At 41.1% G+C, this 16,844-nt stretch overlaps 1 protein-coding gene across 1 annotated transcript in view; it reads left to right on the top strand.

Annotated features, from left to right (window-relative positions):
• LOC117227900 (proton channel OtopLc) overlaps positions 1 to 16,844 on the top strand; it is a 32,517-nt gene that overhangs the window by 15,329 nt on the left and 344 nt on the right. The window contains exons 2-8 of the mRNA XM_033483439.2: positions 11,358 to 11,586; positions 12,049 to 12,163; positions 14,679 to 14,904; positions 14,987 to 15,144; positions 15,280 to 15,496; positions 15,708 to 15,870; positions 15,946 to 16,812. Of these exons, the coding sequence (XP_033339330.2) occupies positions 11,358 to 11,586; positions 12,049 to 12,163; positions 14,679 to 14,904; positions 14,987 to 15,144; positions 15,280 to 15,496; positions 15,708 to 15,870; positions 15,946 to 16,780 (1,943 nt within the window). The 3' untranslated portion in view covers positions 16,781 to 16,812. The remainder of the gene's footprint in view (positions 1 to 11,357; positions 11,587 to 12,048; positions 12,164 to 14,678; positions 14,905 to 14,986; positions 15,145 to 15,279; positions 15,497 to 15,707; positions 15,871 to 15,945; positions 16,813 to 16,844) is intronic.

Genomic DNA, 16,844 nt, shown 5'->3' with positions numbered 1-16,844 from the left:
AGAATGGCAATGCAAACATGACGCTATATTGGTGCAAACCGAAATTACTGTCGTGTCAACTCAACAATAGTTGTCGACAATCGGTAACCATAAAACGAGCGAGTTGTCCAGTTTTGTTTGCAAGCTGAAGAACAATTGCGTAGAATTTACTGTACTTCTATTTCATTAAATTTTCTGTTTAAACCGTATATTTTTACAATTAAGACAGAACATACTTTGTCATTTGAGATAGACGTCTCGATCCTAGCAATAACTTACGAACTATAATTTTTATTCGACCTTGAGGTTGCGTATCGACTGCATCGGTGGCTAATTGAAACATTACTGTCACCCAGCGAAATTGCCTAACAGATTTATTAAACAGTCCCCAGCCACAAATCACGGATTTATAAGAAACTTGCACGGCATTAAATCGCCGTGGAGGCTCTCCAATAAATAACACAATATAAACATTACCGCGATGGCGCGTCCGCCGCGTCACCCTGTCGAACCTCGTAATTAAGACAACAACTTCGCCGACCATTATAAGACGCCCACAGAGATTCGCCAACTAAACGAGTGCCATCCAACTAAGGGAGAGTCTATGAATCACTGTGGAACGTTGTACCGCGGCTATTCGCCATCGATCAACGATAAAGCCAACGGATCCCGTAAGATTGGTAATCGTCGGCTCGCCAGCGGATTAACAAAACGTTCTTCGCTTCTTCGGCCGATAGAATCAGCGGTGGATTATGTTACTTCCTGCAAGGATGGTCATGATATGGGTATCCCTCGCGTGGATGCTTACGTACGATCTTTTTCTCATTCGCGAATCAGCCGTGCAAGACTAATCGGCGCGTTTTACGGCGCATAAAATTGAACGGCTGCGTTACGGCAGAATCACGAAGGACACCTGTTTAATCTCATAATTCTGTTCAAGTCGAAGCATCGACGCGCCGATTAGGCGAATCGATTGATTTCGGTAAAACTAAAACGGATTTTAAGAACGCGATTGCTCACGGGGATCTTTATATCTACTGGCAATGGTTATAAAGCGTTTCTCGAATCGAAGATCAACATAATTCAACAAATTGTTTGGATTCGTATAATGTTATGATGAATGAGTGAAATGAATGAAATTAACATAACTTTCTGGAAAAAAAAAATTTTAATCGTAGCACAGTAATTAAAAAGCTTGTTAACAGGCTTCTTATAAATAGAGTCGTATGAAATTGAATTGTAAGTTGTAAGCACTAGCGATTAAAAGAATCGGAAAGTATCGATTATTATGTTATACAGGGCGTCCCAAAATTATAGTACTTCCTGAGGTCATTTGAAGTAACTTTTTCCTTAGCGAAAATGCAATCCGCGGCTTTGTTCGCGAGTTATTAAGGAAAAACAGTGACCAATGAGAGGCGAGATCAGCTGGCGCGAGACGGCCCAGCCAATGAGGGGTCGAATTGGCTTGACGCCAGCTAATCTTGCCTCTCATTTGTCACCGTTTTTCCTTAATAACTCGCAAACGAAGTCGCGGATTGCATTTTCGCTAAGGAAAAAGTTACTCCAAATTATCTCAGGCACCCCTCATTTCTCGCTTGTACAATAATTTTGAGACACCCTATATTTATTATGTTAGAAGAAAAAACCTATAACATTTTCTCGATGTGTTTAAAATTGAAATACATCGACGCAATTGCTAAAATTTCCCTATTAAGTTCAGCCATTGAAAAACATATCCATGTTACAAAACAATTGTTTGTTGTACTTCAAAGTATATACAAAAAAATTGTCGGGCATAAAACAGAAAAAGTATATTGACACAGAGTGGTCAACTATAAAAAATCCAAGGTACCATACTTAAAAAAAATTAATTTCTGGATGTCTTTGAACATTTTTGGTCTTGTCCTGACTAAAATCCATGAAGATGAATCGGTCGATACAGAAGATACAATTCCTGAAAAGAAGAACGTTCTTTTTCCACCAATTTCATGATCTCCGTGGTCGCATCGACGTCATCGAAAAGAAACGAAACAGCTACGAAAAGTAAATCACGAAAAAACGCCAGTTCACCGATCGAGAGGATGATGGACGCTTTCTTCGGTTCCAGTTGTCCACTCAGAATTTCACCGGGCCGTTTTTCAGGGCCATTTAGGTCGTTTTCCAATTCCGTGGAAGATTGTCAGGGTCTCTAGGTTTCTATCATCGCGAGCAACGCCGCGGCGATAGAAACAGAAAAAAAATCGAGGCTACGAGAAACGGCATCGTAATCATCATCATTATCATAATCATCATCGTCGTCGTCATTGCCGTCATCATCATCATTGTCATCGCCGGTATAGTCCAGATGATCGGTGTCTACCACCACCGTTTGTTGTCCCGGACCAGTCGATCTCGTTGGCCGGCCACTTCTGGGTTACCTTGCCAACTTGCCATTCCGTTCGACGATAGTGCGTGGAGCAGTTGCTCTTTTGCTCTCTCTTCTTGATCGATCTCTTCCGCGCGACACTGTGGCTGAGTTTGTTCCACATCCGCGAAGAGTCTGCTGACGGTTCGCAATGGACTGTGACTCTAGTGTGCCAGTCAACACCATCGTTTTCCTATGACAAAAGCCTCGAGGTAACGTTCCGACACCTTCTGCCCAATTTCTCTGCACTCGCGGAATCTTGAAATTCGTCGGTGAATTACGGAATATTTCGGCCGAACGAATATCGATGACGTTCGAGTCACGCTCTTTCCTCGAGAGAACCGTAGAAAGCGCCGTTTTTAATTCTACAATCGAGAGGCAAATTTCTGACTTTCTGATACGCGGCGTGCAAACTTTCTGCGTCCGTGAAATTAGCGAATTTATCGAGGAACGCGCATTTATTTTTCGCGAACATGAATATTAATGAGATGTTCGGTATTCTTTTATTGGAAGAGCTTCGAGATGGTTCGAGGATCGAGTGGCAATCCAGCAACTTTCTAATATGTAGTGTGCACTTTGTTGCGTTTACGAATCGATCGGTGAACGTGGAACTATTTGTGAAAATGAATATTAATGATATCTTTCATCGTGTTTTTGCTGGAAGCGCTTTATAATTAAGCGATAATCTCACGACTTAATTATGTGCTGTGCGTTCTTCCGTTAAACAATCTTCTTCTCTTAACAAATATTGACTTTGGATCTCTACGCGCACAATAAAATTTCACCGCGTTAATTGCAAGAAATAGGAATCTAAACCTTGGCATAACCTTGGCATAACCTTGATACCGGAACATGTGACCAACATGTTCCTTTGCGACAACCCTTGATCAACCATTCTTTCGTTAACGATCCCAACGAATCCTAAATTAACGCGACGGAATTAGATTATATACATTTCCCAGCTGTTTTGAATTGCATTCGCTCGTTGCTGTCAATCCTTGAAATCAACATTCTGTTAGAGCCGTACACGAAGGAGCCATTACACTTCTATTACCCTATGCTCGGCATTTTAATTAAACGGTTAATGCACATACATATTTAGAATGAATTATATTATTACGTTTCCAAGAACGCCGATGTGTTTTATGGTTAAAAGAAACTAACTTAGGGGCTCATGAAAGTCAAGAGGGTTTAAGAAAGCGCGGTGTACATGAAACAACAGTTCGTTGTTAGAAAGGTACTTACAGGTGTACAGTTCTTTATGGCCGTCCGCGTGGGAGCAAACGATTCGGTGAAATTAACGCTATTACAAATCATACATATTTGTTGCTACCATATTGCCGGGCATTAATATTTCATTCGACGAGTTTCATTTATTTGTTATTCCACTTTTACTCTCGATCGCTAAACATTCTTGCCGATAGACGAATGAATTTTACAATCCGCGGAGTTCGAGGCCTCGCTTAAAACGTGTTTCACAAGTAATGGAACACGTGGAATGGAAACAGCAACATCTGCAATTTACAATTTTTACGTTCGCTAATTATATTCTGCCAAAGATTATTCACGGCCTCGTCTAACAATACGAGTTATTTCTACAAGCGTCTTCACCTATTAACCTTCGGATTTTTTCTGACGGAATAACTGTCACCTCTGTGCCATAAAAGAACCATCCGACTGAAGATTAATATTCTCGTTTTACCCAAACGGAAACGTTCGCTAAAATAACAGTCCCCTGTGTAATTCATTCATTCCATAGTCTGATAATTGCTTCGCGTTAACGACTATACTGTCGATCTTCGCAAACATGCGATTTGTCGGATACATCCTTTGATGGGAAATCGAGGGAAGAGAAAAATCGATTCGGAAGAAATAAAATTTCGTGGACACCTGCGACGACCTCGGTGACAGGCCTCAATCATTCCTCCACTTTCCACGATCATTCAACAAGAAGATAATGTCGTCGACACCTCGGGTAATAGAACCCTCTAGCTGTTGTTGCATCGTTTATCCTCGTCGTCAAGAATATTCTCATCGCGTCGTGATTCCGGACGATGCCTGGAATCATCGCGCAAACGTTATAATGTTCATTCGCGGCCCTCGCCGTCACGAATCGAACCTCCGTCTTTAACGACGTGCTCATCAACGATACACCTCACCGTATCTATCACGCGTGTATATTCTCGAATTCTGCAGATTTCCATCGTGTCGAGTAGCGCTCCGCGAAATAAGCTTCTCTCTTCTAAAGTTAGACGCGTCGATCGCGCGCGATCAATTCGTTGTACCTGCGTGTCAGCTGGCGGACAAGTTTTTATCTGCAATTGCCGAGCAAAATAATAATTTCCGAGTCTCCGAATTTACGGCCGGCCTGACCAGCCGACCTGATTTCTACATCGGATCTCAAATTTCACGTTTCACCAGTCGAAGATCATCGGCTATCGCTCGACGAGGACGCGCTATTATTCGGATTGTGGCAGGAAATTTGACTCGCTAAGTTACGTTCTTTTTGATTTCTGCTACTTGCGAAGGCCATTTTTAATTGCCGCGGTGCTCCGTTTGAAAAATGAACAGTGCAACTGGAGGCTATCAGTCTGTACCTTCAGATTTTTCTGTGATTCGATGGCCCAAAGAAATAGATGCAACGGACAGTTTCGTCAACGAATGCGTCTTTATAGTTCTAAAATTAAATAAAATTAGACTGCACGATTTTTCCTAAGTAAGATGGATTTGTCACCAATCGTACGACTTAACGTATACACGGAATCAAAATTTTCTGCATCGGTTACAGGGCGCAGCAGATAAAATTTCTTTCTCTCGTTAACACTTTTACGAATTTACTCTTGTTTCAGTACTTTTCCAGTTTTAAATTTCACCAGCCCAAATTCCTCAGAAACCGATAAGATCCACAGTTGTGATTATTATTAATCTCCGCATCAACGGCCCGCAAGTTTGTGTTCATGGGCGCCGAAAAGAATCGTAACAAAAAATTGGCTTTCTCGATAGTAAATCAAACGACATGATTTACGAGGCGGCCGGGATCGGGGGTAAGATAAGAGTTTCACCAATTAATTCCGCGGCTTCGTTGCGAACGCCGCCGAATTAGACCCAGCGAGGAATGGCGTTGAACCCGGGCAGGGACGCGGATAAACTTTCGTTGTCTCATTAGCAATTCGGCAATGAAAATTCTGCGGTCTGGTCGCGCGGACGTAACAATGTCGGTGTTAAGGTCGGCCGTAAAGCAGCAGGAGACGCGTTCACGGGCATTTAATTTCCACGGTCCCTCGGCTTTTGATCGAGCGATCTCCCTTTCGGAGTTTCTCACCGTGTTTCAAGACAGCTGATTAGAAGCTCCTCTGACTCGATCGTTTCCCGTAACTCGAAGCGCGCCGAGTGTATCATTTTCTCGTAACTCAGCTCGCGTCAGCTGTCCGAGCTCGTAGGTGCGGGAGTTTTTCGCATAAGCGAGTCCGGTCCGCCTCTGCACAATGGGGCACCGTCATCTTTGACCTGCGGCTGCCATCTTAATGATGCACAGTGTGATGTTTCAGCAATCTAACGGGACCAAATCGTTGCATCGACGGAACATTAATTTCCGATGGCTTATTGATCTCTGTATTAAATGATGCATGTTTCCGTATTTCTTCAGCTTAACCCTTTGCACTCGGATGTCACCGATGCGACGACACATTATATTCATGTCAAAGTGCTATTTTCCTTCATGTATGTAAGGTAATCACGTAAAATGCATAGATAAAAACACAAAATCTTTTATTTGTCAGTTCCTATGAAATTGTCGAGCAGCATAATGATTTGTTTTTTAATTCAACGCTGTATAACGAAATCTCAATGTTTGCAAAATCTGTTCCGAGTGCAAAGGATTAATAGTGCAGTAGTAGTCTCGCCAAAAATACCAACGACGATATATCGTTGCGCCTCCGTTAGAGCCTTATTATACTCATCACAAAAGATCTGTGTTTAAGTATAACTTCATAAAATGTTAAAATAGTTCATATTCGATGCAATACAAGTGAAAAAATGTTTATTAGATCAACTTTTTGTTATATCTTATGTTGTTTCGTGCCGAGGGTCTGTATATGCCAGAGTGAATCTTTCACGAATTTCAGGAAAGTAAATGTTGAAAACGATAGCCAATATAACCCGCGCCCGTTATTTTCGGAAATACCCGGCCCTAAACATTTGCCACCGAACATATCCAAACCAATAGAATATTTCGATTTATTTTTTACGTACCAATTTCTGAACATGTTGATTTTTTCTATGTGCAATTACGTTTTGAAAAAGAGAAATTACTTTGTACGATTTTCATTATGTCTTATACTTATGTTATTCTTATGATTTTTAACAAATATCGAAACTTCATTGGTATTGATTTATTCTCCATTCCTTTCGCAATATGCTGCTTTTTGAATTATGTAAATATCACGCCTACTTTGGTTTTTACGAGCATTTTCGCAAACCTCTACAAATTCGCCGATTCGGCCCGGTATTCTTCGCCTAGGTACGCTTCTTTCGCTCGGTGCTAAAAGGGTTAAGGAAGATGATTGTTTTAACAATTATTGCATAATGTATGTTCTCCAATTTTTTAAATCTAAATAGGCTGTGAACAATCTTTAAAGGTATAATGCAGATTAGAATTTAAAGAAGAGAATTATTTCAACGATATTATAGCAAAATGCAAGGTTATATTTAAGCTTGTATTTAAGCTTAATTTATCTGCTTAATTAATGTATCTTCTCTAATTTTTTAATCTTAGTAAGATGAGAACAATCTTTAGAGGTATCTTGTAGACTAGAATTTGGAGAAGAGATTTGTTTTGTATAAATTATTGCAATATGTGTACCTTTTCTAATTCTACAATCTTAACCCGAGAAAGATAACCTACGTCGCAGAGGCGCCTGCGAAGACTGTTGATTTTTGTTAATTTTTCATAGAGGTCTAGCGATTTAAGTTTAAAATTACTTAAAATATAAAAAAATATAATATAAATGCATTTTATTTTTACAATAATGCCAAACCTTTAAAATGACTAGATTAACTTAAATAAATATCCATTGTTAGTATAAAATTGACGTCTCAGAAAAGCATGCGCCTCTGAAGCGTATGGTTATCTTTTACGTACGTTGTCATATGGTTATCTTTCTAGGGTTAATAGAGTGAACAATCTTTAAAGGTATCATGCAGATTAGAATTTAAAGAAGAAAATTGTTTCAACAATTGTAGCAAAGAGCAAGGAAATTCTGACGAGGTTGTAGTTTTCGAGATCGTAGGTGTTCTTTAAAACAGAACAGTACATTTTTATCATAATGCCGCGATAGTTATGAGCAAGATTTATTCTATGACAAGTAACGCTATGACCTTCGTGTGACATTGGAAAATTCACGAATACTTTTCTATACACATCAGCGAAGGATTATGTACGTCACACTTGTTTCGCTGCTACCACATCCATCATCTTTTCTTCACAGCGTCACCATAATTAAACATTTGCATAATTAAATGGCAATATAATTAATGTCTTAGACTCTAAGTCTTAGACGGCCGTTTTGAGACATTGTACGACATCTACGGTTTCTCGTATCTTCTTCATCGCGTCGCGTACGTCGAACACATGCTACCTGGAGGGTGACCTCCAACCCGATGCCCAAGGTCGCGCAGTAAACCACGAATTGTAACCCCTCATCTTTGACCCTATCCATCATCCATTGCTCAGTCGCGCATCTATAAACGGCTGTCGTCGAAGATAAACGTATTGACTTTGTAGCAAACGTTCGAGACTTCCGGTCCGGTACAAAGAGATCGTATCGCGACGTAACGGGACCTGGTACAGTGCAGCTGCATAGGGAATTGGAATTGTGGAATTTGAATTGTTACGATTGGAAAGCGAATTTTTGTAGGAATTTGCGAGCCTTGATTCGAAGCTGTGCACACGGAATTGTATGCTAAGAAAATTCTTTTCTAGTATAATATATAATAATATATCGTATATAATATATAATAATATATTATATATTATATATATATATATATTGTTATATTATACTATTATATATATATATATATATATTATATAATAAATATATAATGTAAATATAATATAATAATATTATATAATATATATAATATCTATATTATTATTATATTATTATATATATATATATATTATAGTAGTATATATTATACGTAATAAACGAAAAACGCAGGAAAAATCAAATACTTATAAAAGTTAAAAATTCAAATTGCTGCTGAAGAGTTGCACGTCGTGATTTTATATCATGATTCTTTTCTAATCTTATTCATATTTATTTATTTGTTTGTTTTATTCTGGCCTGGCCTGAAAATATTTTTAACATCTTGAAATTTGACAATACGTTTTTGTTTTCGCTAAAATTACAATTTAATAGCCAATGGTCACTACTTTTTCCGCACGACGAGTATATTCGTCGTGACACAAAATACTGCCCACTTCTACATAACGAGTATACTCGTCAAACACAGCTAACTGGTTAATAGAAAATTTCTAATACATTCATTGAGTGAATATTTAGGTTTCCATCGACAAAAAAATAATGAATTTCTCGAGAGCAACGATAAATCGCCTTCTCTTCAAAATGATAGATTACGATTGTTTACAAATTAATTACGAACACTTCGATCATAAATTCTCCTAAATAAATAATTTCATAAATAATTTTACGAGGGAGTTTCTCCCGTGTTACAAACCCGCAGACGTCGTAAATGAGCAAACGTCCGCAGTCTTGACGATTAAACGCAAGGAATTCTCATTTTCATAGCTAATTTTCTCCGTGCAAAAACATAAAAGAAATGCATTTGCTTTGTCCGACAAGCTCGCAGTATACTGCGATCGTTAAAATTTCCAAGGACATGTCGGAGAGACGGCAGTCAGTAAAAGTCGGATCATCGAAAGCTCGATGAAAGTCGATTGATCGTCGTTTCAGGTCCGTGCGAACCGGCTCGTAACTTTTAAGTCGATTTCGCGCCGCGGACGGATATAATTGGTCACGATTGATCCGGCGAATTGTTGCATCCTCTTCGCCTGTCGGACGCACAGGTTCGTCGCGAAGAGAATTTTCTCCGGCATAAATTGCACGCTCGTTGCGCGACCGCTAATTACCGTCGATTTAACGCACCTTGGCATCCGATGTTCCTATCGTCGTCACGGCGGTCACCGATGGGAAGAAAAATGAAAACCCGCGGTAGAAGAGCGATCGCATCCTCTCCCGCATTGAACACGATTAATTATCAAACTGATGGTAGGACTTTCGAAAAGATTATATACCTCACCACTGACATTTCATAGTCCCATGATCGCTTTAATCATGACGGCGCAGCGCCTACGATTCATGTTTATATGTACATCCAAGATGTACCATTATACGTCTCCGCTATCTCTAATGATATTCCGAAAATTTTCATTAATACTGCGCGCCTATCACGATCTCGCATTTTTCTTTTTACAGAAGATCACAGTATTGTGCAGCATATTGTTATTCACAGTCACGAGCCGTGACGCAATCGGGCGATCAATAAATTCTCTCTTTTACTTTTTTAATTTAATTTAATCTAATTTATTCAATTTCATTTTATTTATTCGATTTAATTTAATTCATTCAATGTAATTTAATTCATACAATGTAATTTAATTCATTCAATGTAATTTAATTTATTCAATTTAATTTATTTAATTTAACTTATTTAATTTATTCAATTTAATATATTTAATTTAACTTATTTAATTTATATTCAATTTAATTTATTTAATTTAACTTATTTAATTCATTCAATTTAATAATTTTTCTTCGGATTTCGTGAAAATATTGCGTTTAATGGGAACATTGTAATTACGCCAGTCATGCTAGCGAATTAAACTGTAGCTAGCCGCTATTTATTTTATGCGATGATTCACGCAAGATATTAACCTCCATGATCGACGCAATCGACAATCGCCTTTTCCAATTTTCGCTGGATCACTATCATTAGCCTGGCAATTCAATTATCTGCATTATATCGTAAAGAAAGACTACGAAATCGTGGTATGCACTGTCAATGTTTCTGAAGTGTGGCGACAATTAAGACATTTTCATTCCTTATGTTCCACATCGAAGTACAGTAAATTCTCTCCAATTGTCACTGAGAATATGTAAAGATAAATGGACGATTTGGGAACAAGGGACACGATTATTCGTGCCTCGAATAATCATGTCTCCTCTTCTCAAATTGTCCATTTCTGTTTACATGTGGAGCGACGATTGCAGATAATTTACTGTGCACATATATATTTCAAAATACATTTCAAAAAATACATTTCATTAATTAAATTCTCCCTCATTGACGCGCTCAGCTCGGAAACAAAAATGGACAATCTGGGAAGAGGAGATACGATCATATGAGCCTTACTGTTCGTTTTAATAGTTACCGATTGTGAACAACTATAAAAAAAACGACCCGCAAAGCTCGATTAATCGCACCTTCTCTTCCCAAATTGTCCATTTTTGTTTCCAAGATTAGCGTCGATTAGGGAGAATTTACTGTAACGCGAATGGAGTAAACTTTCTGCAGTCTTATGTATAATATTACCCTAACACGTTCCACGCGCGAACGGTTCAATGTAAAACAACCCGCAACAACGAAATTTACAGTACAAATCAGAAAAAATGTGATACGTCATAACTAACTAACTGCTCCGGTCATACATGTATCTTCAATGATGTGAAGAATTCTGAAATATCAGCAACAATGTTGATCGATTGTCGCTCCGAGGCAAGCTAACCCGGAACCAACGAGATCCCAGTCCAAAGAGGAGGCGGATTCCTCGAAGCGAAAGTTCCTCCGTAGTGACCCAGAACTGCCCGGCGAACGGTATAATTAGTGGGTCTTGGTCAGGCAAAAGAAACCAGTTTGGACGTTTCTGACCCGCCGAAAATTTATGTTACAGCCAGCAATGAGCAACACGACAAGGACAGCCTGAACGAGACCGGTAGCACGACGGGTGGCACCGTGGAGGGTGCACCCGGCGGAGCCCCTAGCCGGGCTGAGAGGACCGCGGAGTCCGAGACTGCTGCCGCTGAGACCACCAGGTCCTCGGAGCCATCCAGATCGTTCGTCACTAGGCTCCTGTCCAAGGCCAGATCGCAGAGCGATTTGTTGGACCACTCGGAGCCATTGTAAGTCGTTCACATGTTCGCTACTAGCGTTCTTTTCGGCCTTGATAGTTCTTCTATATCCTGGAAAATTCAACGTGTCCTTATAAAATCCAAGAGAAACTATTGTCGCAGTAGACTTAGAACAAGGAGGCTGAGCAAGGAGGTTGATGACATTAAATTGTTTAAAGAGAAAGCGTCAGAAATAAATGATAATGCATACGGATAAGATGCTGACTTATTGCTAGGACTTCCCGGACTTAATTTTATGATAGCTGTCATTCAATGGAGATACTTCATGAAAGGATATGTCTACAGTGAAAGTGATTTATGACGCAGTTTCTTTATTAATCGAAATGAACAGTAAATTCAATCGAGATGAATATGAAATTTCGCTCTGAACAATAGGAGGGAAGCTTTAAATGTTTTAAGCAAATTCGAGGGAGGAATGTAATCGAAGATATGATCTTTCGGTGGCTGTTGCAGCTCCCAATTATGGGTCGTCCTGTCGAACGTTTATGGCCAGCTGGTCGTGGTGCTGATGATTGCTCTTTGCTTGGCCGAGGTCATGGACACGCCTGTGCCTCTCCTCAGCTTGCAAGTAAGTCAATCTACATTTCATTAAATTCTATTAACCCTTTCCTTATAAGACAAACTAAATTGTCATTCCTTCTATAACAAGAATCATTAATTGATAAGCTTGAAATGTATTTAGAAGTCATTCATAGACTAAGAAATTGAATTTCACTCCAACATTCTTCGATCCAGTCATTAAAATCGAAACGGGACAAACCGACCGAGACGCTGTAATAATACTGAAGAGCTTAGGTAAATCTGATACAGGATCTCGAAAGAAGAAAATAGAAAAGAAATTCGGTGTCCACAAACATTAAAGTTTAATGGCAGCGCGCTCCTGCCACGCATCGAAGTCCCCGGCGCCTAAGCAAGCATTACATTCCCAATTTTATTACGCGGAAACTGCCTAACTTCACCGTCGCGAATTTTTCCGTCCACGGTTTACGGTTGATTCCCTTGCGCGCGATAAAGTTTCGAAACTTTTTCCCGGGCGGTGTAAAAATCCGCCGTCATCTGCGTAGTCGTATAAACCTCGCGGATGATAATAAAAATCTAATCGTGCGAATCGTATGAGCGAGGTAGAACGTTGGAAGTTAGACTCGGGATGGGATCGAGCCGTAAAGTGTAGAAAATTACAAGCGAACCGAGTTCCGCCGTAAAATCGCGTTGCACGTTCGACGATGCTTCATTCCGTAATCAAGGAACGTGTTCTCTTAATCATTTCACGGCTGGTGCCATTAATGCACGGCTCGAATTTAATATACAACGCGACGTTCGACGCACAACTATATTACGGCCGGCGATCTTCCTGTTTCGCATGCGCAAGCTCATTCTTTCTGTCTCGGATTGGACACTTTACAATTTGAGTTTTTTTCTGGGTTAGATAACGGTATGGTAGCTGAACCTACGATGTAATTACATGCTAAATGTTGGGAATTATCTCCTGGTGAATTTACTAATGCTGTTAACACACTTGTAAACAGGATTGATGAATCGCGTAGATAAAAGACCGTCGACATTCAAAGTGTTCTAGCTTCTAGGGAAAAAATCATAGAACAATGTACCTAGGCTTATTTTTAAGCGTGAAGTATCGGCTTTTACACTGGCCGGAGTTCTATTTCTCTCGCAAAAAGTTGTACACCACGTAGTGGACGTTCGAATGAACCTCGTACCCAATCCAGATCTTGGACGATTCTTACAGCGGCACATTTTTTACTCGAAGTGCCATAAAATAGCGCCAAAAAGTCGTACATTGCATTTTGAGATCTAGTTTGAAGAAGAAGGCTTCAATCTTCAAAACCATTATGGTGTCGGTCGCAGGGAAGATATGTCAAGTCCCGCGGAGATGATCGAATCTACAGAATTGTCGAAAAGAGAGTGCAACGATGACGTCGCGCAATTCGAATAATTTAGAACCGGTCGGTTAAAGTCCGCCATATGTTCGAAATACGTGAACGCCGTTACACCTCTAAATACGACAGAACTCTCATAACTGGCAGCGATCTGTGGATTATAGTGCGCGAGCGCACAGCTGGTGCTCCGGTCATTTTGGATCAAACGACGCTCACAATTGCGCGCGATCCGGCGTGCTCACATTCCACGTAAATTATGGATTGGTTTAGATCGTGATGCCGACGGGTTTACGGTAACAGTAACAGTCCGCGAATTGAATTCACGATTCCTGCACCGGCCGGGATCATCAAGTATACCCTACCGCAGGGAGAGTTGGTCCGGCCTAGCATTTCTTGGACGCTCTGACTGCTGGAAAATTATAGTCGGGGTCGAAACCGTGCATTATGCGCTAATAGAGTCGTCTATCCCGGATCTAGTCCAGGCCTGCCTCGGATTTGTCGTTGTTTCTTAACCTTCCGCCATAATTTCACTCAAAGTCACTCATAAACTCACCGACTTTGCTAATTTCCATCATGTAATCTGAGGTAAATGTATACTGTGGCTTCAATCTTCTCTTTTTGAAAATTTATTGCTAATAGTTTATGGATCCTCGTGAAAATTCTCAACTCTGTATGTTAGTTCTTGATGATCATAGCAGTAAGAATGATAATTTCATTGCTAGATGATCTCTTGTATCAAATGGCATGAACTTGGAACTTAATTACTGTCCTGCTCATCTTCATCTTTATGGAAACATTTTTCTACGAAACTCAGAGTGACATGTTCTTCAATATTTTCTTCATTCCAGACCGATTTAGTGTTAATCCAGCTTGATTGATCCCTGCATAAGTCAATGTATGCGTGTGAACTTCGTGCAGAAAAGTGTTCCATTTCATCATAAAAGTCAGCTTCAATCTAAAAGCAATATAAATCACCATCATACTTCCAATGCAGTACAGAATTGGTGCATAGACATTCTCCAGCAAGAAACACAGTGAATTACCGCGAAATGAAATGTGTGGATCGTTTTCTAATTCAGTAGCTCGATTCCCTGTGGCGTGAACAGACTTGAGCGATGAAGACCAAGACGTTGTCACGTATCAGTCCTCGTTCCCATCGATATTCCACCGTGGTACGGTTATTTACAGGGCGTGTTCCTGATGTATCTGTACGTGGGAAGCATAGCGGTGATCATCAGCATCTATACATGGGTGTTGGTGGACAGTTGCGGCAGCCTCGGTAGAGGTGCCGGTGGCGTCGACGATGCGGAACTCGGTGGCACGTCTTTGACCAGGTTCGGCTCCTTGAAACGAGCGCACATCTCGCGTTCCAGAACAGCGCCGACAAGCTTCTACATTCGGGTCGGAGCGCTCGGTGAGTTTCCTGGAATTCAGTTCCATTCAATTGACAGTAAGCAAGAGTAAATGCTAACATAAAATGTCTGGATCTTGGACAGTCTTTGGCCTGGCGACCCTCGTCTTCAACGGATTGGAGATGGCGATGCACTCGATGATGCAGGGCGAAGAATGTCTCAGCGATGTTGTCTTCGTGCATCCGGTTTTACACGGGTTGTTCACCTTTCTGCAGATGCATTTCCTCTTTGTCAACTCGCAGGTCAGTGATCCGTTCGCTTCTCATTGCTTACAATGATTCGATGACCCTTCGATAACGTCTCTGCAGCAACTGTCAGGTGTCCGCGATGTCTCCAACCCTCTGGAAAATTTTCAAACGATAAATGTCTGCTTGCAGGTTCTGGTCGAGAGGTTTGGCCTAGCAGCAAGGTTCGGCTTCATCCATCTAGCAGCCACAAACATCGCCGTTTGGATACGACTGGTGATCTGGGACTCTGCTCAAGAATGGACGTACTTTGTCCATCTGGCGCAACAAGGGTTGCCAAATTCTGCGTCTCCATTGAATCTTCGGGGCTTCCCAGAGTCTCTGATAAGACACACTAGAGACTTGATAGGTTTGTCAAAATGTTTATAATCGTTACATGTCTCAGGTCCGTCGAAGAGATGACAAGATTGGATGGAACGATCTTGAACACGAGATTCTCTGTTCCGAGATCGTTCACCCAAGCTGCTTCCTCGTGAAAGTGGTCTCGAGCAGCCAGTTGAATTTATACTCTGCTGTCTCTGTTCTTCGCGAAAATTCGAAAGGCTCGTCATCTTTTCTAGACCACGCAGCGTCGAATAAAGAGATCTTCCATCCCTACCAGCCGATCTCGAAAGAGCAAATCTCCCAGGTAATAGCTCTGCAGGAATGTCTGAACACGAACAGCTTGGGCCAGCTGTGGACGTCTAGCATGCCATTCCTTTACCCGTTTATCGTGCAATTCAGGTAACTGGCAATACTCGGTGTATTATAATTTTATCCAGTCTACGATTCAGTCTACGACTTCACTTTGTATTTCAGCTTAATTGCCGCCGCAGTCACATTCGTTATGGGCCAGAACGTCGGTCGCAATCGTTTGCCGCACAAACAGAAGTTCCACAGCAGCAAGGACTTGACAAGCAACACTAAAGTGGGCTGCGACGGATCTAGCAAAGGCCTGTTCCTCGGTATACTGTGCATGGTAGCCGGCATAGTGGTCATTTTGATATTCCTGGTGGTCAGAGACGACGAGAACTTTCCACCGAGCACTCTGTCCTGGCTCACTTGTGGTACTCTGATCAGTATTCTGACTCTGAGCACTCTGATGACCAGCAGCGGCCTGGTCCAGGTCAGGCAGATGTCTATCGTATCAAGAGCACCCGCTGCTTTAGACAGCCTATTATCCAACGTGGCTTTGTTCGGCGTCCAATTGTACTCGGTATTCACCATCGTGGTCACTGCTTGCTCATTGGCCATACTGGTCGATGAAACTGACGAAACTAAGGGAAGACATATCATGTTACTGACTGCCTCTATTCTACAACTGATCCAGTGTTTCGCTCAAAGCACCCTGATAGCGGAGGCGTCGAAGAGATCCTGCATCACTCGTTTCCAACTAATTGGCAAACCGGCTCGCCAAGTGATCACCTTTCTCTTGTTCAGCAACTCTGTTCTGTGGGCCTTCGATACCGTCATCACGCAGACCTGGATCTCGCAGGAACTGCAGCTGAGATTCTTCGGAGTGCTTGCTTGGGGTATCCTTTCCAGGATTGGGCTACCTTTGCTGATCTTCTACCGGTTTCACAGCTGCGTGTTACTTGTCGAGGCGTGGAACAAGTGTTATAGGATGCCCAGAGGAGAGCATCCGCTCAACTGACGACACAGAACGTCGCACTCTTGTTCCTCTAGGTTCGCATTTATCTTAAAAAGTAGTTCTAGTA

This window comes from Megalopta genalis, chromosome 9, assembly GCF_051020955.1.
Source record: "Megalopta genalis isolate 19385.01 chromosome 9, iyMegGena1_principal, whole genome shotgun sequence".
NCBI lineage: Eukaryota > Metazoa > Arthropoda > Insecta > Hymenoptera > Halictidae > Megalopta > Megalopta genalis.
Note: the sequence above shows the minus strand (reverse complement) of the source record. Positions and strands in the feature narration are given on the sequence as shown.